Source organism: Callospermophilus lateralis, chromosome 3 (assembly GCF_048772815.1).
Source record: "Callospermophilus lateralis isolate mCalLat2 chromosome 3, mCalLat2.hap1, whole genome shotgun sequence".
Lineage (NCBI taxonomy): Eukaryota > Metazoa > Chordata > Mammalia > Rodentia > Sciuridae > Callospermophilus > Callospermophilus lateralis.
In genome coordinates this window covers 139315299-139339852 of record NC_135307.1, presented here as the reverse complement: position 1 = coordinate 139339852, position 24554 = coordinate 139315299, and the positions used below count along the sequence as shown (strand labels likewise).

The window sequence follows — 24554 nt, the reverse complement described above, 5'->3', positions numbered from 1 at the left end:
GTAGATTGTAGGACAGAGGTAGGAAAAAAGCCTTCTAAATAAAATGTCAAAAACTCTTAAGTCTGCTTACAATTACTATTTCTCCAACTTAAGTAGATACTTAAAACAAAAATGGATATTGGATGTACTCTAGCAGGACAATATTAAACACTTGACTTTTCTGCAAAATACTATAATAATCTATATTAAATGTCACAAAATCTTAGCACAGTTCTAATAACTCTTGGGTAAGGCCAAATTAGTATAACTCTATTTTAGAAGGACATAAGGAAATAGTTTTAAAACACTCAAATTATTTGCCTTATACAACTTTTTTAATTAATATTAATAATAATACATTTATTATAATCTTTAATAATAATACATTTTAAAGTAATTAAAAATTACTAATACTTTAGAATCAGATATTATGTAACTGGAACTCCTATAAGAAGCCATAGATAATTAACACAAGAATCCCGAAACTGGGAGCTGGGGTTGCGTCTCAGGGGTAGAGCACTCACCTACCACATGCAAGGCGCTGGGCTCGATCCCCAGCACCACATAAAAATAAATAAATGAAGTAAAAGTATTGTGTGCAACTACAACCCCAAAACTGGTCTACAAAGTTTTGAATATCTAGATCTTTCTGAGTTGATATACAGAATTCATGTAATTGAAGAAACTGTACCTTCTCCAAAAAAAGATTTTAAAAATTATTTCTCAAAAATCAAATAATTTTCATCATGTAAGCAGAGAAATCTTTTAAATTAAAAAATAATGAGTCACGCACGGTGGCACATGCCTGTAATCACAGTGGATCAAGAGACTGAGGCAGGAGGATCACAAGTTCAAAGCCAGCCTCAGAAAAAGCAATTCAGTGAGACCCTGTCTGTAAATAAAATACAAAATAGAGCTGGGATGTGCCTTAGTGGTTGAGTGCTCCTGAGTTCAATCCCCAGTACTCAGAAAAAAAAAAAGTAGTAGTAATAATAATAATAATAATAATAATAAACACATAACCTGTATTACAAAGTAATTTTCATGGAGCCCAAGAATTAAAATTTTCTGGTCTATAAACTTCAATGTTAAAAATTATATGGGGCTGGGATTGTGGCTCAGTGGTAGAGTGGTTGCCTCACATGAGTGAGAGACTGGGTTCAATTCTCAGCACCACATATAAATAAATAAAATAAAGATCCATCAACACTAAAAAATATTTTTTAAAAAATGATATGAGAACAATAGTATATAATTTCATACCAAAATGAGTGCCCAAACAATACAATTCTGCCATGCCAACATAAAGGACAAATGATTAAAAAAAAAAAAAAAAATGGCAAATTTAGATTTGTTCCTTGTTTAATTAACTATAATGTACATTTTTTTTTTAAATTTAAGTTGAGCTACACCAGAGGGAAGAAGTTGGAATTTGCCCCCAAGAAACAGCCCAAGCACATGTGGAACCCTTCCATGTGTTAAACTAAGAAGTCCTAGCTTCAAATGCTTCTACTGCTGCAAAAAAGCAGGACAATAGTATCCCAAGCTCATAAGAGAAACAAAGGAAGATTCAGACCTGGGACAGACGGAAGACACGATGAACGCCTCCTAGAAATGCTGACATGTTTATAACTACCAGATTTAGTAATTTCCCCCATGAAAGACTTACTGTTTTTTCAGCTGCCTCTGGCCTCTTCTTTTTGGGCTCCCACTCTCAGACCCGCTACTTGCCTTCAGTGTGTGAGGGGGGAAAAACGATTACAGACTTTAATGCACAATTCGTTGGGATAATGCTACCTCCTGGTTCTACAATCTATTCAATATAGCATTATTAAATATGAGATTTTAGACAGAAGGAAATCTATGCACTTGTTTGATGAATCCCCCTCTTCTTTTGCTTTGAAAATTAATGTCTCTCTGTTAATTACTGAGTTATGTCTAAAGCCAAAAAGTATTTCTCAGCTTGACTTCCAGAATAACAATATCTAATAAAATTTTCCGCAGTGCAATGATGTAAATATTCTATATCTATAATGTCAATATGGTAGTCAACCACATGTAACTACTGGGCACTTGAAATGAGGCTAGTGTAACTAACAAAAAAAATTTAAATTTATTTATTTCTAATTAATATAGATTTAAAAACCACATGTCAACCCTATCGGATACGGCAGATCTGAAATATCAATGAAAATACCACATTTAGTCAGTGTGCCTTAAAGCCTCTGACTGCTGATCTATTCATTTTTGACTTATTATAAAAGCAAGTTAAATCATGAGCCAAAAGTGCTTTGCTAATAGGCCAAGACAAGTTTATAGTCATAGACATTTGAACAGCTTTTTTCCCCAAACATTAAGCAAAATGGCTAAGTATTCCTGTTAATCTTATGTGCTACTGAGATGAAGAAAAATATTTACCAAACTATGTGATTGGTTTAAATGTGGCTCAGTAACCTAGTGATAGACACTATGAAAAAGGAAAGCAAAAGCAAACCAGTTCAGAGGTCACTCAAAATCAAACATCACAAATATAATGTAGATATGTTAGGGTGAATTAGATTTTTAAAGTACATTTGCAAAAAAATCCACACTCAACTCACTAACCTTTGACTATCAATATTATAACTTTCAGAAGAATGTTAAATAGCTAAGAATATCAAAGACCTCCTAAGAAGGCAGAAAGGGGACATTTTATTGAGTCAAGAGTATCTCTTCAGAATCTAGTCTATCAATCTAATATAAAGATAAGAATCCACAAAAATAGCACACAATCTGAGAACGGTAAAAGAAGTCTGATTCTATACACAAACAACTCCAGTACATAATACCAGTTTCAAAAAGCACCAATCTATTCAATCTCTCATAATTAGAGAGTGAATATATTGGAAATGGAAACTAGTTTTATCTCACACTAAAAACGATCAAGAAAACTAAATTTACAGAAATTAGATAAAATACATTACTTAAGAACTCTCTCCTTTCCTTTCTCAGCAATAAGTCCAAAACACTTTCCATTGTTCTTTGTTCATCAGTTCAACCAAATCTACATCTAGAAGCAAGAGGTTTAAAAAAAAAAAAATCTTGCTACAATCAATTTCACTATGAGAAAATTAACTTAAAAAATTTTGAGGTCTGTTTTCTGTTTCTACTGAAACATTAACTATTATATTTTTGGTAAGTTTCTTGTATTTAACTTCTTGCCTTATTATTTCTGGTCACAGAAACCTCACATTAAAGTCAATTAACTCCCATGCCTGAAGTTCAGTCTTATTAATGGTAACACATTCCACAGTCACAAAGGATAAAATAAGAAATTTAAATGTATGTATCCCCTTAAAACAATTTTTGTTCTTACCTCTTCCTTAATATTAAATCGTGATGGTTCTTGTCTGCTTCGGTTTGATCGCCTAACCCCATAAACATCAGGATATTCTTCCCACATCTGTAAAATTAATAGGCCATGGATGAATTTTTTTTTCTTCATCTCCATTTACTATTTAAATCACAGGAACATTTATTTATATTCAAAAGAATTCACATAATTAAATACCAAAAGAGTTGTGTGGCTAATTTTGTTTATGATACAACAAAGCTCCATCTTTAAAAAGAAGAGGCATAATAATGCTAGGACACAAAGTTTAATAATTCCCTTCATTACTTAATAATGGCTAGTAAGTTATAGGACACACTGTTTACTCACTGTTAAAATACAAACTTAAAAAAAAAAGAGTTAAATAATATGGTTAGGCAAAATAGCAATTTCACGAAAGACAAAGTATGTACTGATGAATTTTAAATTCCCCAATTCTTTTTTTTTTTTTTTTTTGGTACTGGGATTAAACCCAGGGGCACTTACCACTAGGCAACATCCCCAGCCCTTTTTTGTGTTTTATCTTGAGACAGGGCCTCATTAAGTTGCTAAAGGTCTCATTAAGTTGCCAAGGCTAGCTTTTAACTTTCAATCCTCCTTGCCTCAGCCTCCTGAGCCTCTAAGATATTACAGGCATGTGACACCAAGTTCAACTTAATTCCCTAATTCCTGAGATTCAACTTTTACTACAAAACTACAACTCAGAAATTCAAATCTAATTAAGTAAGAATTAGGGTATTTGCATATTTTTTAAGTTCCTCAGGTTGTGTATTTCCTAGACACATTTTAGAAATTCTAAGGACACTGCTATCCTTTTATTCTAGGAACACCTATTTTTATTCTCAAACCATAATTAGCCCTTTGCTTTTATGACTTGGACTTAGTAAAATCCTCACCAGTGCTTTAGAAAACTTAAGGAACTAATTAGGAGCTGGAATTGTGGCTCAGTGGTAGAGCCTAGCATGTGTGAGGCACTGGGTTCAATTCTCAGCACCACATATAAATAAATACAATAAAGGTCCATTGACAACTAAAAGATATTTTTTTTAAAAAAAATAAGGGACCAATTAAAGAGATACTAAAATTTTACTCTCCGTCCCCAGAGATAACTAATATATTCTGTTATTTTAAAACAAAATCTCATAAGCAAAAGGGATTCCCATGGACTGTGGAATGCTGACACACACAAAAAAAGTCTAATAGTAGCTAAACATGTAAAAAAAATGCTTAAAAGCGAAAATTAGAAATGTAGGTTTGTTATCAAAACACAAATGACAGGCAATGTCAAGAAAACATTTGGAAATGAGAGCCACTGTCTTGAGGCTGGTAAAATATTTTCACTTGAAAGCATGGAAACTGGATCCTAAAACAGAAAACTGATGAAAGATGATCTAAAAAAATACAATACTACCATGCCAAAGAAAGACATTATTAACAATGACTTAAAAAAAAATAGGAAAATAAAGAAAACAAAGCCTAAAAGAATTAATTAATTTTAAAAAATAAGGCCAAAAATAGGCATCTTAGAACTATAATCTAACATAATCATGCAATTTAGTATTCTTAGATTCTCTAATTATCTTAGAATAACCATCTTTGGAGTTAAAAGACAAAAAGCCCAACCAGAATGAATTAGGAATAATCAAGTGGTTGGAAAAACAGGTGCAAGAGGCAAGTAAACGCAAAACAAGCCAGACAAATATGACAGAGAAAGGAAAAAAGAAAGTGCTTCACTGTATTGTGTCTGCAACCCCAACTCCTTTTGGGACCTCTACTAGAACTTCGAAATTATTTACGTGAATCAACACAAATTTTTATGGAACTATTAACGAGGATGGCTAAATCGTATTTAAATTTAACTACCTCAATCAGTTTTATTACTTTAGTAAATTAGCCATGTATTCTGTTCAACTACTGCAACTTTATCACGGAATATACCATAATGCTTATATCCTAAAATCATCCTGTGATCATATTTGTCCTTTTGAGGACCAATGATATCTAATTCAACTCTTCCACAAAAAAGCTACCCTCGGAGTTATCACTACTGAATAATCCTACATAAATAACAGAACTTTTTTTCCTGTTGGGAGAAGGTGAGGGATGTCACCTTATGAAAAGGACGTAGACAAAAAGCAAGACTTCTATTAAGTTCTCATTTTAGAATTACCATTATTAAAGGCACAATACAGTCATTCTGACTGCTACTAGGTCCCCTTACAACCACTACCACCACCCACCACTGTGCTCAGGATTGAACCCAGGGCCTTGCACATGCTAAGTATATGAATGCAATCTTGGCAATGCCTTCTCTCATTTCTTAATTATTAAAGAAAGTAAATAAGATCTTAGAAATAGCAGTTGTGAATCCCAGAGAGTCAACCAAGATTTCAGTAAAACTTTAAACTTACAAGTCATGATTTCTACAGTTTCCTTTTACTTCTACATGTAAAGAGCTTCTAATATAAGAAAGATAATTATACCTAGACTTCTGTGATCATATTTCATTCAACAATGTATTGGAACAAATACATAATAACAAACCCCATCAATATTACAACTGTAATGCACCAATAAAAAATGTGGAAAAAAAAAATCATTGGAGTTTTCTGAAAAGAACACCTGGTGTAGATGTACAGGGTAAACCAGGCTCAGAAATTAGGCTCTAAGCATCCACTGAGCAAGACCTTCTGACACATGCCGGATGGCAAATTTCTGATGATATTCAGTAAAAAATTTCTAAGTAACACTTCTATTTGACCTTTTTGAAAAAAAAAAAAAAAAGGCCACTTAAACTGTATTTTTAAAAAGTATACCACACACAGAGCAAGCAACTCTTGAGTGTCTGAAAGGGGCTTCGCTGACTATTCCTATTAGACTGCCATCAGGATTCTCCAACCTAACAAGCTCCTAAAGGTCGCATACCATTAAGCAACAATTATGCTGGGAAGAGAAAATCTGAAATAACACAGTTGATTCTAAATCTGGCTTAAGAGTTAAAAGTGGTTTTGTTTTTTAAGTTGTTTGTTGAACTTGCAGGTAATATAAATCTACTTGTAATTATTATGAAAATCTGAGTGTGCAAAACATAGATTTATATCTTCGAGTATAGCTTAAATAAAAAATGATTTGGCATAAAACCTTTGATTTCATTAAGGTTCTTTTTCTCCCATTACTGAGAATTGAACCCGAGGCCTTGCACAAGCTGTATTTCTAAATTTTTAAAAGCAATAGTCTGGAAGAGAGTAAGGAAAGGTACTAGGAAATGAGATTAATCAAATTATATATGAACATGACATAATGAATCCCATTACTATGGATAATTGTAATGTGAAAAATTTTAAAAAGGCAATAGTCTGGGAGCTGCCAGTGTTGAATTACACTGGTGGATTGCTTGCCTAGCACGTGTAAGGCCCTGGGTTCAATCCCCAATACCATGGGTGGAGTAGGAGGTGGAGAGTGATTTTTTTTTTTTTTCCAACTTTCAGTGACCAAATCAAGATTCTCTCAAAATTATATTTTAAAAATTACATTCTGAGTTTGGGGTTGTGTCTCAGAGGTAGAGCGCTCACCTAGCATTTGTGAGGCACTGGGTTCAATCCTCAGCACCACACAAAAATAAAATAAAGGTACAACTAAAAAAAAAAAAAGTTACAATCTGATGATTAAACCAAGTAATTAGTTTTTTCCACCAAAAGAAATGCATTCTAAAAAGTTTGACCATCAATAAGAAAACATTACATGACTCAAATTTTTTGCCCTTTTGCATTCTTTACTAGAAGATTCTTTTCTGTTTTTTGTTTTTTTTTTTTTTCCTATAATAAGTATTTCTCTTCCATTGCTCAGCTAGCAAAAACTGTCTTTATTCTTGGATCATGATTATCTATCATTGAGCTTTACAATTGCACTCCACAATCAAAAGGAGAGTTACTATTAAGTATTAGTGGTGTTCTCTGATACTAGCACAGCATAACATTTTTTAACTATTTTTTTAAAGTTAAAGACCAAAACTACAAAAATTTTACTTTTGCCCTATAGTTGGATAGTTTATATTACTAAATATTTTTCTTAAAGCTCTGTTAACTGAATCAGTTGGTAAATCAGAAAGGCATTGCAAATATAGAAAAGGTGGCTAAAACTCATAGGTCTGGGGGCTGGTCCTATCTAGCAGCACATCAACACTGTACAACAAAGAATATACCTTCTTAACATCAGCTATCCGTTCCTTCTTGGACGCTGGCTTCTCTTTGGCTTCTGGAAGAACTGGTTGGGATTTGGAACCTGCAGATTCACTCTCAGATTCTGACTGACTCTCAGAAGATTCAGAACTGCTGTTCGACTCGCTCCCATGTCCACCTCCTGGATCACTGCCCTGCTCACTTTCCGACTGGCTGCCTGAATCTGAACCTGAAGCTTCTTCAGAGGCTGAATGACTTGATTCAAAAAGGGAGAGAAGAGAGGCAGACACAGAGATTTAAGAACTGCCACATAAATCTATATTTTTAAAAATTCACATGATAAAATATCAGCAGATAGTAAGTTTAGTAACATAAGAGCAAAATCCTCAAATTCATTTTTAAATGTTTATAACACAAACAATGTTATTGATATTATTCAACAATCCCAACAGCTACCTCAAGTGCTTCTATGATGCTGTGTATCAGCTAATCTTAGATAGACTAGTTCTTTAACAAAGGCCCAAAGGTGACCCAAGCACAATGACACATACTCATAATACTAGATGCTCAGAAGGCGGAGGGAGGAAGATACAAATTTGAGATCAGCCTGGGCAACTTAGTGAGACCCTGTCTCAAAATAAAAATACAGAAAGGGCTGAGGATGTAGCTCAGTAGTAGAACAAAGTGGTCTTGGGTTTAATCCCTAGTATCAAAAAAATAAAAATAAGAAGGGCCTGAAGATTGATACTGCTCCCTTTATTTTTTTTTAAATTATTATTAGTTGTTCAAAACATTACATAGCTCTTGACATAGCATATTTCATACATTTGATTCAAGTGGGTTATGAACTCCCATTTTTACCCCGTATACAGACTGCAGAATCACATGGGTTATACATCCACGTTTTTACATACTGCCATACTAGTGTCTGTTGCATTCTGCTGCCTTTCCTATCCTCTACTATCCCCCCTCCTCCCCTCCCATCCCCTCCCATCTTCTCTCTCTACCCCCATCTACTGTAGTTCATTTCTCTCTCTTGTTTTTTCCCCTTTCCCCTCACTTCCTCTTGTATGCAATTTTGTATAACAATGAGGGTTCTCCTTCCATTTCCATGCAATTTCCCTCTCTCTCCCTTTTCCTCCCACCTCTCATCCCTGTTTAATGTTAATCTTCTTCTCATGTTCTTCTTCCCTGCTCTGTTTTTAGTTGCTCTCCTTATATCAAAGAAGACGTTTTGCATTTGTTTTTTAGGGATTGGCTAGCTTCACTTAGCATAATCTGCTCTAATGCCATCCATTTCCCGGCAAATTCCATGATTTTGTCATTTTTTAGTGCTGAGTAATACTCCATTGTGTATAAATGCCACTTTTTTTTATCCATATTGAAGGGCATCTATGTTGGTTCCACAGTCTAGCTATTGTGAATTGTGCTGCTATGAACATCGATATAGCAGTATCCCTATAGTACGCTCTTTTAAGGTCTTTAAGGAATAGTCAATAAGGGCAATAGCTGGGTCAAATGGTGGTTCCTTTAAGGAAGGGCAATAGCTGGGTCAAATGGTGGTTCCATTCCCAGCTTTCCAAGGAATCTCTATACTGCTTTCCAAATTGGCCACACCAATTTGCAGTCCCACCAGCAATGTACAAGGGTACCCTTTTCCACACATCCTCGCCAGCACTTGTTGTTGTTTGACTTCAAAATGGCTGCCAATCTTACTGGAGTGAGATGGAATCTTAGAGTAGTTTTGATTTGCATTTCTCTGACTGCTAGAGATGGTGAGCATTTTTTCATGTACTTGTTGATTGTATGTCCTCAGAAGTGTCTGTTAGGTCCTTGGCCCATTTATTGATTGGGTTATTTGTTTTCTTATTGTTTAATTTTTTGAGTTCTTTGTATAATCTGGATATTGGGGCTCTATCTGAAGTGTGAGGAGTAAAAATTTGTTCCCAGGATATAGGCTCCCTATTTACCTCTCTTATTGTTTCTCTTGCTGAGAAAAAACTTTTTACTTTGAGTAAGTCCCATTTGTTGATTCTTGCTTTTAACTCTTGTGCTATGGGTGTCCTATTAAGGAATTTGGAGCCCGACCCCACAGTATGTAGACTTGAGCCAACTTTTTCTTCTATCAGACGCAGAGTCTCTGTTTTGATATGAAGCTCCTTGATCCATTTTGAGTTAACTTTTGTGCATGGCGAGAGACAGGGATTCAGATTCATTTTGTTGCATATGAATTTCCAGTTTTCCCAGCACCATTTGTTGAAGATGCTATCCTTCCTTCATTGCATGCTTTTAGCCCCTTTGTCAAATATGTATATCAGCCACAAATCTTCTGAAATGGAAATGAGGAAAACCACCCCATTCACAATATCCTCAAAAAAAATAAAATACTTGGGAATCAACCTAACAAAAGAGGTGAAAGATTTATACAATGAAAACTACAGAACCCTAAAGAGAGAAATAGAAGAAGGTCTTAGAAGATGGAAAAATATACCCTGTTCATGGATAGGCAGAACTATCATCATCAAAATGGCGATATTACCAAAAGTTCGCTATAGGTTTAATGCAATGCCAATCAAAATCCCAAGGGCATTTCTTGTAGAAATAGATAAAGCAATCATGAAATTCATATGGAAAAATAAAAGACCCAGAAGAGCAAAAGCAATTCTAATCAGTAAGAGTGAATCAGGCGGTATAGCGATACCAGACTTCAAACTATACTACAGAACAATAGTAACAAAAACAGCATGGTACTGGTACCAAAATAGGCGGGTGGACCAATGGTACAGAATAGAGGACACAGAGACCAATCCACAAAAAAAAAGATACTGCTCCCTTTAAATGATGTAAAACTGAAACTCAGAAGTATTTGTCATTTTCACACCTCCCTGACACAGAAAGTCCAAAAATCTGACCAATCTGAATCCACTGTCTTATCTGTAAGAAAACCAAAGTGTGTACTACAAAGAGTAAGAATGCAATCTGGTTGCCATTATACTAATCAGTGGTTCTCCATAGGTGTAAACTAGACTCCTCTGAGGAGCTTTATAAAAATATATACACATTAATCCCAATCCAGAGGGGTCCTGCTTGCAAAAGGGGTACTGATTCTAATGTGACTGCCCAATACTGGCCTCTATACATTCCCCTCCCCTTCCTCACTCCAAACATCCCTCAAGGAAGAGGGAATTGACAAATGTAGGTAACAGCTGAAAAACAAGGTTCACAAACAAACAGAACATTCAGAGATGACAGAGTATCAACCTCAAGCTCAAAGACAATACATGTATATACTCAAGAATATAACTAATGTGATTCTGTAACCTGTACACTTGGAAAAATGAGAAATTATACCCCAAATTAAAAAAAAAGAAAAAAAGAAAAAGAAGAAGCATTTAGGTACTCTGGTAGAACTGAAAATACTTTAAAGTGATAAGAACTAAATTGGAGGAATTCAATGGCTAAAGAGATAAGATAGTTCTCTTTTGCTTGAAAACTATCTTTTCACAAGAGGGGCAGGGCTCAGCAAAGAAAGGCAGGCAAAACAAAACCCAGAACCTAGAGTAACATTAACTTCTCAGAAAGGTCCTTGACTTTAGCAATTAGGAGGTAAGTCCTATGGCATGAAGCCTAAAAGAATAAAGAAGGGAAGCTTCATATTTACCAGCAAAGCAACTTCCAAACTAGAAATAAGATTATACCACTTGACAAATATGTATACAAAATTAATAGATTAGAACACTGGAAACTGGGATGGACCCAAATAACCCTGTGTGATCTATTATAAGCACAATTGAGTGCAGGAACCTTGCAATTATGAAGAAGCAATGAAAAATAATGGGTAGGGGCTGTCTCTACCTAAAGAAGGAAAGAAAGGTGGGGAAAAATATAAGTTGCCTGATTGCCTCATAGTTATAAGGCATAATTCTTTGCATGTATTTTATATGGACTTTATATGTATTATTTTGCTTATTCCTCAGAACAATACTATTGAGAGTTAGTATTAAGGAATGAAAAAACTGAGTTGTTTTAAAATTTGACCAATGACAAAACTAGAAAATCTGAAGGTTGTGGGGAGAGCAGACAATTCAAGACTAACTCAAAACCCACATATTATTTTGCCATAAGGAATAAAAACCTTAAAGACTCAAAGTAAATCTTATCCCTATTATAAAACGTCCCCAAAGTCAAGACATCCCTGCTATGAGACTCACAACTTTTAAATTCTCATTATAATTATTGACTACTTAGCCCTTTTCAAATCAAGCTGACTAGACCAGCTAATTAAGACACATGAGTCCCTAACTCTATACCTGTGTACAATCAGAAGGCTATCACTAGGCAAGAGGGGAAAAAAATAAAAAGAAAGAAAGCTGGACAATAAGAGTTAAAAAGTACAGCCTCTGCAGGAGGATCACAAGTTCAAAGGCAGCCTCAGCAATTTATCTAGGCCCTCATCAACATCGTAAGACCTTACCTCAAAATAAAAAGTAAAAAGGACTAGGGATGTGGCTCAATGGTTAAGTGCCCCTGAGTTCAATCCCCCATACCAAAAAAAAAAAAAAAAATGCAGCTTCTGGCCAGACCCAGTGACACACACCTGAAAACCCAGCAACTCAGGAGGCTGAAGCAGATGGATGGAAAGTTCAAGGCCAGCCTGGGCAACCTGGCAAGACCCTGTCTCAAAAGAATGGGAGGGGGAGTACTATGTAGACCAATGCTGGAACAACCCTGGGTTCAATCCCCAGGGGGGTAAAAGAGGGTGCAATCTGAGTCTCTAGCACCTAGTTTTCATTCTAGTACTAGTGGTAGATTGCTCAGGCCTGCACTATCCTGTCATCAACCTGTAGAGTCATGAGACCATCAAATGACAGCTATAAAATCAATATTCTATAAATGCCAAAGCCTTATCCCAAAAGGCATATATTTAAGAATCTCACATCCAAGCTCAGATTTCATTCTCCACAGGTGTGGTATAGGTGAGCCTATACCACAAAAATCCATGACTCACTGGAATTTGTTAGTTTTGTTTTTACCATTTGCTCGCTAAAAGGTACAGAAGCTCCAGAGTTTTCTTATAAATTAAGGGATTCAGAAAGGGGAGTGTCCCTGAAAAGCATGTGAGGAGAACAACCTGAAAACTGCGCATATACAGCAAAGCAGCACAGTGCCTCAACAAAGTCAGATCAGAGAGCAGCTACCCTTGGCCTGGTCATTGTAACAGCAATCTCAGCATGCCCTGTAAAATCTGGCCTCTGACAATTCCTCAGACCCATCACATAACCACTCCTCCCCACTGCTCCAGCCACCAACCACCCACAGAATATCAAGTAAGCTAAGCTCTAATATTTCTCATCTCCAACCCCTACATCCACTGCTTATGTAGCAAGCTAATTTTGAGGTAACAGGCACTGAACTTATGATAGGAGAGCACCTAAGTTCAGTGCCTATTAGATACTTCTGAATGCTGATGTCTAACATATCAATTACTACCACTGAAAACCCCAAGAATGCAACCTCATTTTGAAGTCAGCTTCAACCCTCATACTCTGCTGGCTCTCCTCACTTTTAGCAATGACACACATCCTGAACTAGAAAATTGACCCCAAAACCTAGCTGTTACCATCTACACTACCTTGCCTCCCATTTTTCCCAATATATAACAACAGACTTGAGAGGGAAGCTCAACTTCAATGTTCCTTGAACCTAGTATGTTAGAGAAGGGGAATTTATTGACTTCACTAGAAAATGAAATCTGCCTCTTTTTGAAATGACTGGCTTAGTTTTTCAGTTACTATATTGCTTAACTCCAGGTAAGACGTGGAATCATATTCTGGCAATCACACCAACTAAAATTATCACAGGATCACAGTATGTTCTCCCACAAAATAGAAAACATTCCAAGACTGAAAATCTTCAAGTACAACTAAAAAGACCCAGCAAGACACAATTACACTAAAGACCCAGCATTTAGTCTACAAAAGAGTACTAGAACAGTAGCTATCTAGTAACGTTTTCAGTCTTTTATGCTAAAAAGTAGGAATCAAACAGATATAATGTAATGCCCATGTCAGGATATGTACATATATCTCATTCCCTTTGAACTGCCTCACAGTATACATAAGCTCTATTTTACTTAAAGCTAAATATGGAGCTGGGATTGTAGCTCAGTGGTAGAGCACTTGCCTAGCATGTGGGAGGCACTGGGTTCAATTCTCAGCACCACATACAAATAAATGAACAAAATAAAGGCCATCAACATCTAAAAAACATTTTTAAAAAAAGCTAAATATCTGATACACTTCCATATTTCCAAATTATTCACTATACCAAATAAAACTATAAATATTCTTGTATATAACTTCTTGTGCAATTGTGTATTTTCTGTGCTTATATGGAAAATGACAAGTAGAAACATAACAATGCACACAATAGCAGCTGGTAGGTAGAAAACATCCATATTCCTATCAGTACACACTTGTTTGAAATGCATTTTAATCTATAAATTTGCAACAGTGCTTAACTCTGTTGGATGAGTTATCAAACACACACACACACACACAGACTTATGAAAATCACACCCAAGAAAGGACAAATACCAAATACCCAGTTCCATGTACTTCTGAGGACTGAGGAAGATATTATCAGAAAATTATATTTCTCACATTTTATGATTGAAGCTTAGTGGTGAATTCACAGCTGTTCATTATATGTCTTAAACAATTTTAATGACTAAATGTGTTCGCTTTTCAAAATAAATCCATCCAAAAAGAGTCAAATGCCAGGTAGGGAAGCAAGACACTCAGTCCCATATAAAATGAGTTAAAAATTTAAATAAGTTTTTTTTTTAAGATATACATGACAGTAGAGTGTATTTTGGCATATTATACATACATTAAGTACAATTTAATTCTATATAGACCTCTGAGAATTCCTCAGACCTCATCACTTAACCATTCCTGCCCACTGCTCCAGCCACCATGAACCCACATTCTTTTGGTTGTACATGATATGGAGTTTCACTGGTGGTATATTCATATTTGAAGATAGGAAAACGTTACATCAAATCCATTCTACTGTCTTTCCAACAATAAGTATTTTTTTAAACCATCATGTTAGATCAAACATTCAATAAAAAACACATATTTGAGGTGGGGATGCTTCTTTAAATACAATTAAAAGGCACTGCTTAGCTTTCATACTTACAGAGGGACATATTCCTAAATGTTGAAATGGAAAATGGCTTTTTAAAAAAGTAACAATGGCCAGTAGTGGCTCACACTTGAAATCCCAGTGGCTCAGGAGGCAGAGGCAGGAGGATCAAGAGTTCAAGCCAGGCTCAGAGAGGCCCTAAGCAACTCAGTGAGACCCTGAGGGTTGAGGATGTGGCTCAGTGATTAAGTGTCCCTGTTAAATCCTCAGTACCAAAAAAAAAAAAAAAAATTAAAAGTAACAATGAAAATATATTCACATTTAGGGGACTGAAAGTCTATTCCTTCAAGGTATGGGAAGTTTCCTGAAAGACTATGTAGATTTGCCATTAATACCTAATTATAGTATTAAATACCATTAGTACCAAAGTGTAGTTTTATGCCAACTAATAGCAAAGGAGGTATAAAGCCCACAAGATTAATAAAAAGGGTTAAATTTAGTACTTGGGTGAGGAGTTCTTTAGTAAAGCATTCACTAAATAAAAAAGTAATAAAACTCCCTTGTTTCCAATGGTTTCACAGTTTTATAGCAATTAAAAATGAAATGTTCAACAATGATTATCTACGATGTACACAGAATCTTCATCAAAAGAAAAAAAGTCTATCTGAAAATTACTCAAAATACACTTGCAAGCAAGTTTTATATATTTTGACTGAACTACTCCTCCAAGAGAAATATGACATAAAAATAAGGGAACAAACTTAAGTGAAAACTTGGATTTTAGAGTCCAATAGAAAATGTTCATGAGAAAAATTTAAACACTTCCTTTCACTTATGGATAAAAGAACTTTGTATGCTGTCAAAATCTTTCTGAAGTAGGTAAAAATAGAGTAAATATTTCTTAAACCAGATAGTGAAAGCAAACAGCATTGTTATTGCTCCATTTCCTAATTTTTAATTGCTATTTCCTGAATGGCCACAAGAGGGCAGCACAGCAACATTCCACTTAATGCAAATCTCTGGGTTCTCTGCCCCAAGAATCACCATTTTCAGCACTTAAATAGTGTTTATTTTCCTAACACACAAAATGGCTGAACTGCTTTGTAGACCTCAGCTATTTTGTTGGTGAAAGCAAAATATGGAAAAATACAAAGCTATCTACTATGGAACTCCATTAAACTTAGTTCCAGAATGAGTTTCTATCAATGATAGAATGAATTGCTAATATTTGTGGAGCACTTATTTGTCAAGCATAAGTAAAAAGTCTCCTAATTAAAATTAATTAATTAGAATTACTCCAGGAAGAAGACTATAAGATCAAGCATAGCTGTAAGTCACTCCATAGTCTGACCCCATCCTCTATGTGGTTGGTGCCCTTCCTTCTCATTCTTCAGTTGAACAGATTGTTAAACCAACCAAAGCTGGTGCATAAATTAGTCCTTTCCATTCACTTTTAAGTGTCTTAGGAAGATGGAAAGGTAAACATTACTAAATCATAAATTTCTTTCTGGCAAAGAACACAATGTAGTTCCTTTAAAAAAAAACCTGCATTTTTAAGATCCCCTTAAACTTCTAGTTCAAGTTCTATGATTCTAAAGAACAAACAACATTACAAAGAAATATTGGGAAAAGAAATTTATATGTATGACAAAAGATATATATACAACATATGAGGAATCCCAACGACTCTAGTGGCTGAGGCAGGTCTTTGAGGCCAGTCTTAGCAACTTGAGTGAAGCCCTAAGACCCTGTCTCCAAATAAAAAGTACTGGGGATGTGGCTCAGTAGTAAAGAGGATTCAGTTACCACCAACAAACCCCCACCAAAATTACATATCAAAAATCCAATAGAGATGGGTGCAGTGGTGCATGCCTGTAATCCCAGGGGCTCAGGGAGCTGAGACAGGACAGCCTCAACAACAGCAAGGCACAAAGCAACTCAGTGAGACCCTGTCTCTAAATAAAATACAAAACAGGCTGGGGATGTAGCTCAGCAGCCCAGTACCCCTGAGATCCCTGGTACCAAAAAAAAAAAAAAAAAAAACACAAATCTCATAGAAAACTAGGCTAAGAAAATGGACATGCAATTATGAAAAAGTAACTGAAACAGCACATAAATTTAAGGAAAAATAATTAAGCCTCACTGGAAAATGAGAGATGTATATTCAGACAGATTATTTCACACATCTATTTTGCAAATAATTTAAAAAGTATAATATTAAAAGATGCTGGAGGGCTGGGGTTGTAGCTCAGTGGTAGAATGCTTGCCTAGCATGCATGAGGCACTAGGTTCAATTCTCAGAACCACATATAAATAAATGAATAAAATAAAGGCCCACCAACATCTAAAAAAATATTTTAAAAAATAAAATAAAATAGGGGGGCTGGGGATGTGGCTCAAGTGGTAGCGCGCTCACCTGGCATGCATGTGGCCCAGGTTCGATCCTCAGCACCACATACAAACAAAGATGTTGTGTCCACCGAAAACTAAAAAATAAATATTAAAAAAATTCTCTCTAATAAATAAATAAATTGATTAATTAATTAGTTAATTAATTAGGGGTCGGGGTTGTGGCTCAGTGGTAGAGCGCTCACCTGTCACATGCAAGGCCCTGCGTTTGATACTCAGCACCAAATAAAAATAAACAAATAAATGGCTGAGTAAATAAATAAATAAGATAAAGATGTTGTGTCTAACTACAACTAAAAAATAAATATTTCAATAAAATAGGCATATGAATCCTGGAATTCATTTGTGAGTATCTAGCCCAGATAAATTAAACTGGTGCAACAGACAAGTACAAAAGTATTCAGAACTCTTCTCATAAAACCCAAATTATAATAATCATCATCATCTACATATCCATGTATGAACATGTGAGCTATTCATCCCATGCAATTAAATGGTGATTAGGGCTGAAGCATAACCACAAGACAACTTCAAAACTATTTCTGAAACTTAAAATTACACGAAATATGTACATTTTTAAACGGCAAATTTTTATATGGCAAGGGATAAAAGGGATACTAGTGAGGAGGGATAAACAAGATTATAGCTATGTCTAACATCTGCATTAAAACTTCAATTGTATTATTTGAACTTTTCTAAGTTCTTTATGATTTTACAAAATACTATGCTTTTAACATCGCAAAACTGATCCCTTCCTAGGATTCAAAAGTTCTTCTAGAAGTTACTTTAACAGTAGATAAAACTAGACTTTCTTCGAAGTGCTAATTTATAGAAGGCCATTGATATGGACTGCAGTCCCTGAGAAACAATATGGTTTGGTTTCTTATGCTACACAAAATTGTTCATGCTACCTTCAGGAAAGAAATGATAGCCATATTACCAAACAGGTCAATTCTAGCTAGCATGGTAACAAAATTCCCTGTGCTTTGACCTTTACAAGGAAAGAAATCTTGAGTGACTGGATATTTACCCATCTGCTTTTTTGTACTGTTGTTTCTTCTTCCTGTTTAAGCTATCTTATAAAAATTGACTGTTATGGACTGGGGTTGTAGTTCAATGGTAGAGTACTCACCTTGGTTGTGTGAGGCACTGAGTTCAATCCTCAGCACCACATAAAAATAAAAAAATAAAGGTATCATGTCCTTCTACAACTAAAAAAAAAATTTATTATTGACTGTTATGTTCATAGAGTGCCTTCTTATTTTTTAAGATGAGGTACTGGTCTAATTCATAAATCACTAATAAAATCCAATTAGATCTTTAAACTCTTTAAACAATTAGATCTTTAAACAAATTTGTTAAAATTTGTCTTCTGTCAGAAAAAAAATAGCACATGTATAAAAGAGTGTCACAATACAGAGTATGTTGGTACATGTCTACAATCCCAGCAACTTGGGAGGCTAAGACAGGGTCACAAGTTCAAGGCCAACCCTGGGCAACTTGGTGAAACTCTCAAAATAAAGCAATAACAAGAGCTGGGAATGGGAATGTAGCTCAGTGGTGCAGTGTCCCTAGGCTCAATCCCCAGTACCAAAAAACAAAAAAAGAAAGTGTGCACAAAATGTTTACAATTTTCAGAGTAAAAAGGCTAAATCCAGGACCCCCCCCCCCCATTAAAGACCAGTGGTAAAAAGGAATACACCTACCTTTGATAAGCACATATTTAAAATTCTCAAGTACAGCCAGACAGAAGTCACCTTATGTTTTATCAAAATACTTCTGCTTCCCTGCAGCCCAGTAACATTTGCGTCATTCTAAATGGTTTATGAAGTACCAAATAATTGGCATCTGGGCATATATATCATCAAGGAAAAACTAATTCTATCAAGGAGTTTGGATAAGGTACAAACTGGATAAACTATTTTGCAAGTAAATATCTAATCAGGATTTAGAGACACATTATATAATAAAGACTACTCAAGTTTTTTACTTAGGTAATAACACAAGACTAAATAAATGAACAAGCTGTGCAAAGGAGAAGTTCTCCCCAAAATTCACTAACAAAGTATTTACATTGAGAATGCTAAGAATAAATGAATTGGTTTGACCAGGAGTTGCCTTTCAGCCTCATGGGTCTTTTACTTCCTAATTACTAGCACTAGCATATAGGCTACAATTTTCAGACTTCTATAGGGTAAATGATATTTACAGCAACTTCAAAGTTCTAAGGAGATTAAAAGTGCTGCCTATCAACTCGAACAGTAAATGTGAAACTTATGCCTACAATGTCCAAGAAAGGCAGAGAGGTCCCTGGATCTAACCACAGTAAAGAAAGCAAAGATGAAGGGTCTCCACTTTAATAAAAACCAACATTCACTGTGGCAGGCAGTTCACTAAATATTTTAGATATGGTTTCTAAATTTGGCATTATGATGTTTGGGGCTGGATAAGTTTTGCGGGGGTTGGAGAACTGTCCTACCAGATGTCAAGCAGCATCTCTATCCTCTAGTGGTGACAAACAAAAATAACTAAAACAATGCAGAAACTTCAGAGGAGGGGATATATAAAACTGCCAATAATTGAAAACCACTACTTAAGAAGCATTATTTAATTCTAACTTCCCTAAGGGACAACAGTACTACCCATACCCTTATTTTAAAAGATGATAAAAGGGGCTCAGAGGCTCCTGCCCAATATTCTACTGCTAAAAAGAGACAGAACAAAGATCCAAACCTTATCCCACTGGCCCACACTCCCAAACTTGCCTCAGTACAATCAACTAAGGTTGTAACAAAGATTCCTGGCCTATGGCTAGGATTATATCCCAGAACAAGTGAATTTCAGATCTTCCAAGCAAGAAGATGGGGTACTGGTCTAATTCATAAATCACTAATAAAATCCAATTAGATCTTTAAACTCAATTTGTTAAAATTTGTCTTCTGACAGAAAAAAATAGCACATGTATAAAAGAGTGTGCACAATACAGAGTATGTTGGCACATGTCTACAATCCCAGCAACTTGGGAGGCTAAGACAGGGTCACAAGTTCAAGGCCAACCTGGGCAACTTGTTGAAACTTTCAAAATAAAGCAATAAACAATGATTAAACAAGCAAACCAGGTGATGATTCTTAGCAAGTAAATTTGAGGAATTAAATGCCTACATAAAGCTGAGAAAATAACACTGCAAGAATTTGACCTATCACTACCTTCCTTCAAAATTATAACTGATCAGCCACACATTATTGCCTGTATTTCAATGTCAAACGACTTTATCTGAATTGAAAACACAGTAACCATTTAAGATTTTCAACATCCACCACACTGAAAAACTCCTTCCTTAGAAGGCATTTCTACAGGGCTGGGGATGTAGCTCGAGCAGTAGCACGCTCACCTGGCATGTGTGCGGCCCGGGTTCGATCCTCAGCACCACATACAAACATAGATGTTGTGTCGGCCGAAAACTAAAAAATAAATATTAAAAAATTCCCTCTCTCACTCTCTCTCTCTCTCTAACAAAAAAAAAAAAAAAAAGCCATCATACTGTCTTAGACATTTAAAAAAAATAAAAAAGAAGGCATTATCTACGAAGCAAACGTTCCCAGTCCAGGCTAATAAACAGACCCACACAGCGCTTATAACATTTCCTCTAACCTACTATAAAACCTGTAAAAATGCAATCAGGTACAAGACTTGCATTTTTATTTTTCATTTGGTACTGGGGATTGAACCCATAAGCACTTTACCACTGAGGTACATCCCCAAGCCCTTATAATCTTCTGAGATAGTGAGAACCTATCTAAAATTTGCTGAGGCCAGCTTCAAATTTGTGATCATGTTGCCTCAAGTTTCCCAAGTTGTTGGAGTTACAGGAGTGAGCTGTCACACCCAGCTGTTTGTTTGTTGCAGGGGGGCGGGGAGATACTGAGAATTGAACTCAGGGGTGCTTAACCACTGAGCCACATCCCCAACCCTTTTTGTGTTTTATTTAAAGACAGGGTCTGAGTTGCTTAGCGCCTTGCTTTTGCTGAGGCTGGCTTTGAACTTTCGATCCTCCTGCTGCTGGGATAACAGGTGTACGCCACCACACCTGACCACCCACCTATTTTTTAAAATCCAAGTGGTTGTTACGAAAAAAACTATGTGGCACAATTCCCACATAGCTTGAACAAAAATTAGAGGCAAAGCACAAATATTCATAAACTAAGGTCAAGTCCAAAGTGTATGTGTGGCAATGGAGTCAAAATGGTTGAGGGAAAAGTTTTGAAGTCTCTAGTACTTCACTATCCACCTACCTTCCTCGGTTATTAAGGTGTCCCCATGGGAATCACATCAGGGACACATTTTTACTTAAACATTGTGATGTAAAATCATGGCCTTTTGAACAGTATTTTAATTCTGGCATCAATTACATTCACAATGCATCGTGCTTTTGTTTTTGTTGTTGCTGTTTCTTTGTATAAAATTATATTGAGTACAAAAGGATTCAAGACTTTTTACTCTTTTCCCCAATATGCTATATAGTTTCTTCTTACCCAACAAACTGTTCACAGGATGCATAAACAATCCTAAGGCCAAACTGCCAGTATGTGAACTGCATTCTTCCATTTACTCCCTCCTTGTGCTTCTATTTTCTCATTTATAAAATAAGGATGATAATTATACCTACTTATGCATAAAGTTGTTAGCATTATACAAATAAACATACATAAAGGACTTAGATAAGTTGAAGGCTTATACCAGACACTAAAATGCTGGAAAATATTGAGTCTTGCCAAAGCATTCAACTTATTTTCATTTAAAAGATCTATCACAATCATTGTTTCCAGTGACTTGACAGTTAAAAAATACAAGGAGCACAAGCTAATTACTGATAAGCATATAACTCAATTGAAGAACAGAACGACATGGGTACAAAAGAGCTCAGTGGGACCTAAGACTACACACAGGTCTTCAAGGAAAACTCTGTGGATAGTTAATTTAGGGCATTGTTAACCAACCTTGAAAGGAACCACAAACATTTCTGTTATATTTAACCCAACATGAAATAAAACATTAAAAAATAATACACACACACCCTTAAAACAATGCCTGACAGAGTAAACATTTAGTAAACATAAAACTAGTTTGGTATTTTCCTATAAAATGTTTAGAGCATAAATTTTTCCCTCATGATTTTAAAATCCAAAATGAAAAGATTACAAACTATCAGGCACTACTAGGCTTACAAATAATACATTTAAATGAGGTATTCTTACGTTTATTATCATCTTCTGTCTTAAAATGGTTCAATTTACAATCCACTACTAGGTAATAAACACCAGCTTCTAAACAACTCTCCCACAGAACAGACCATGTCCACTGCTGCAATCTTTGGTTTTAGGATACATTCCTCTGTAAACTAGAAGGAATGTGGGGTTCAGAATGGAATGTAACTGCACTGATTCTAGAATCTAAACTTTTCGAGGTATCTGAAGGGTGTTAAGTAGAGAATGACCCTAAGGAAGAGAATCACTGGAGCTTAACAAGACACAAGGAATTCAGAAATTAGAAACCTTTAGTGAAAACATTCCACCAGTATACATATGATAAAAGTATGCCTAGCTGGGCACAAGGGTGCAGGTCTATAATCCCAGCAGCTTAGGAGGCTGAGGCAGGAGGATCTCAAGTTCAAAGCCAGCTTCAGCAAAAATTGATGTGCAAAGCAACTGAGACCAACAAAATAGGACTAGGGATGTGGCTCAGTGGTTGGGTGATCCTGAATTCAATCCCCAGTTCCAAAAAAAAGTACTCCTAGAACTGGAACTGGTAGACATTTAATTCAGAAACTCTTCCTCTTTTCATCAAGACTATAAACTCCCCCACCTTAATAAAGCCCTACCCTCACCTTATTTCCAAAGTTCCAAATTCAAACTATTAAAACTGAGATGGAAAGGGGAATAAAGAAGATGGGACAGACAACAGAAAGACCAATGGTTATTTTTTAAAAAGAAAAGAAAAGAACAAAAAGTGTTCCATGAAAAGTTTCAGAATAAGCCAAAATATCTTTGTACAAAGATGACACCATGGCCCATGTGAAAAACCCAAACAATTACACAAAATAAACTACTAAGACTATAAAAAGTTTCAAAACACATGGAGACACTACAAACACATGGAAACACAAGGAAATTTGAACCATATGGAGAACTTTAAAAATTAAATCTTGAGGGCTAGGCTGGACATTGGTGTATTTTTAAATGTTCTCCAAAATCTGAAATAAAAACAAAAAAGAGATTTCAACTAATCCATAAACCAAAAAAAAAAAAACTGAGAAGTAGCACAAACCAAAAACACAAATATTAACACTATAATTTCAGAAAAATAAACGGTATATTAAGCAATTATGCTAAATCAAATACATAGTGCCATGATGAAGACTTGATTACTACAAGCAAGCTACATCCATTTACGTGACAGTAGCTATAAATACTATTGCTATTAAATTTATATCCAAATAGCACTCCACAGTAATATTCACTGTTCACTCTTGTACTGCAATAGCCTGAGAGGGGAAATGAGGCAGAGGATAAACATAGGCAGTAACTACCAGCTTGGGGTTGGAGGGTAACTAACTACTCAGGCTGACGGCCAAAGAGTCCAGAATTAACTATAAAACACATTGTAAGGCTTTAACTAAAAGGGGACTTGCCTCCTAAAATTGTTACAAAAATCATTTCCAACTGGACTAAAATGACTCTAGATAAGCCAGGACAACCACAACATCCCTCAGAAACAAACTGGCTCTAAAGAGGCACTGGCTCTAAAGAAACAAACTGGCTCTAAAGAGGCACTGGCTCTAGAAAGAGGACAAGAGAGTAAACAAAACAACTGAGAATGAAAATATTACTAATAGCTTAATGCTTGTTGAGTACTTTCAATGTGACAGGCTCTTTGCTAAATACTTCCAGTCATTATAATATTTTAATCCTCATTGCCCAATGATGTCTACCTATGTTTTAAAATGAGGAAATTGCCAAGTCCAAAAATGAACACTTAACTGACCTAAACTGGGAATAAAAAATTCTAGTACCACAGTAAAATCTACACACAGCTCTTACCATGGAGAGAAATCAGAATTAAATCTAACATATAAAATGTGGGCTATCCTTAGAATGTTACCTTAGGCCTCTTCTGAAGCATTCTCACCCTTAAAATCAGAGTAATCATATTTTGCCCTACTATAAGGATCCCAGTAAAGCAAATTTTAGTATTTTTCATGGTGCACACCTATAATCCCAGATACTTAGAAAGCTGAGGCAGGTGGATGGCAAGTTCGGGGAATGCTCAGTCAACTTAAGAAGAATCTATTTCAAAATAAAAAGTAAAGGACAGGAATACAAATAAATGACAAGAGTGCTTGCCTAACATGCACAGAGGTTCAGTCACCACTATGGAAGGAGGGAGAACACCTTTTGGTATGAAATACAGT

At 35.6% G+C, this 24554-nt stretch overlaps 1 protein-coding gene across 2 annotated transcripts in view; it reads right to left on the bottom strand.

Annotated features, from left to right (window-relative positions):
- Positions 1-24554, bottom strand: part of Chd2 (chromodomain helicase DNA binding protein 2) — a 127078-nt gene that overhangs the window by 94562 nt on the left and 7962 nt on the right. For both annotated transcript variants that reach the window (XM_076851398.2, XM_076851399.2), the window contains exons 3-5: positions 7551-7782; positions 3335-3421; positions 1649-1710 (exon numbers count right to left, since the gene is read on the bottom strand). In XM_076851398.2, the coding sequence (XP_076707513.1) occupies positions 1649-1710; positions 3335-3421; positions 7551-7782 (381 nt within the window). The remainder of the gene's footprint in view (positions 1-1648; positions 1711-3334; positions 3422-7550; positions 7783-24554) is intronic.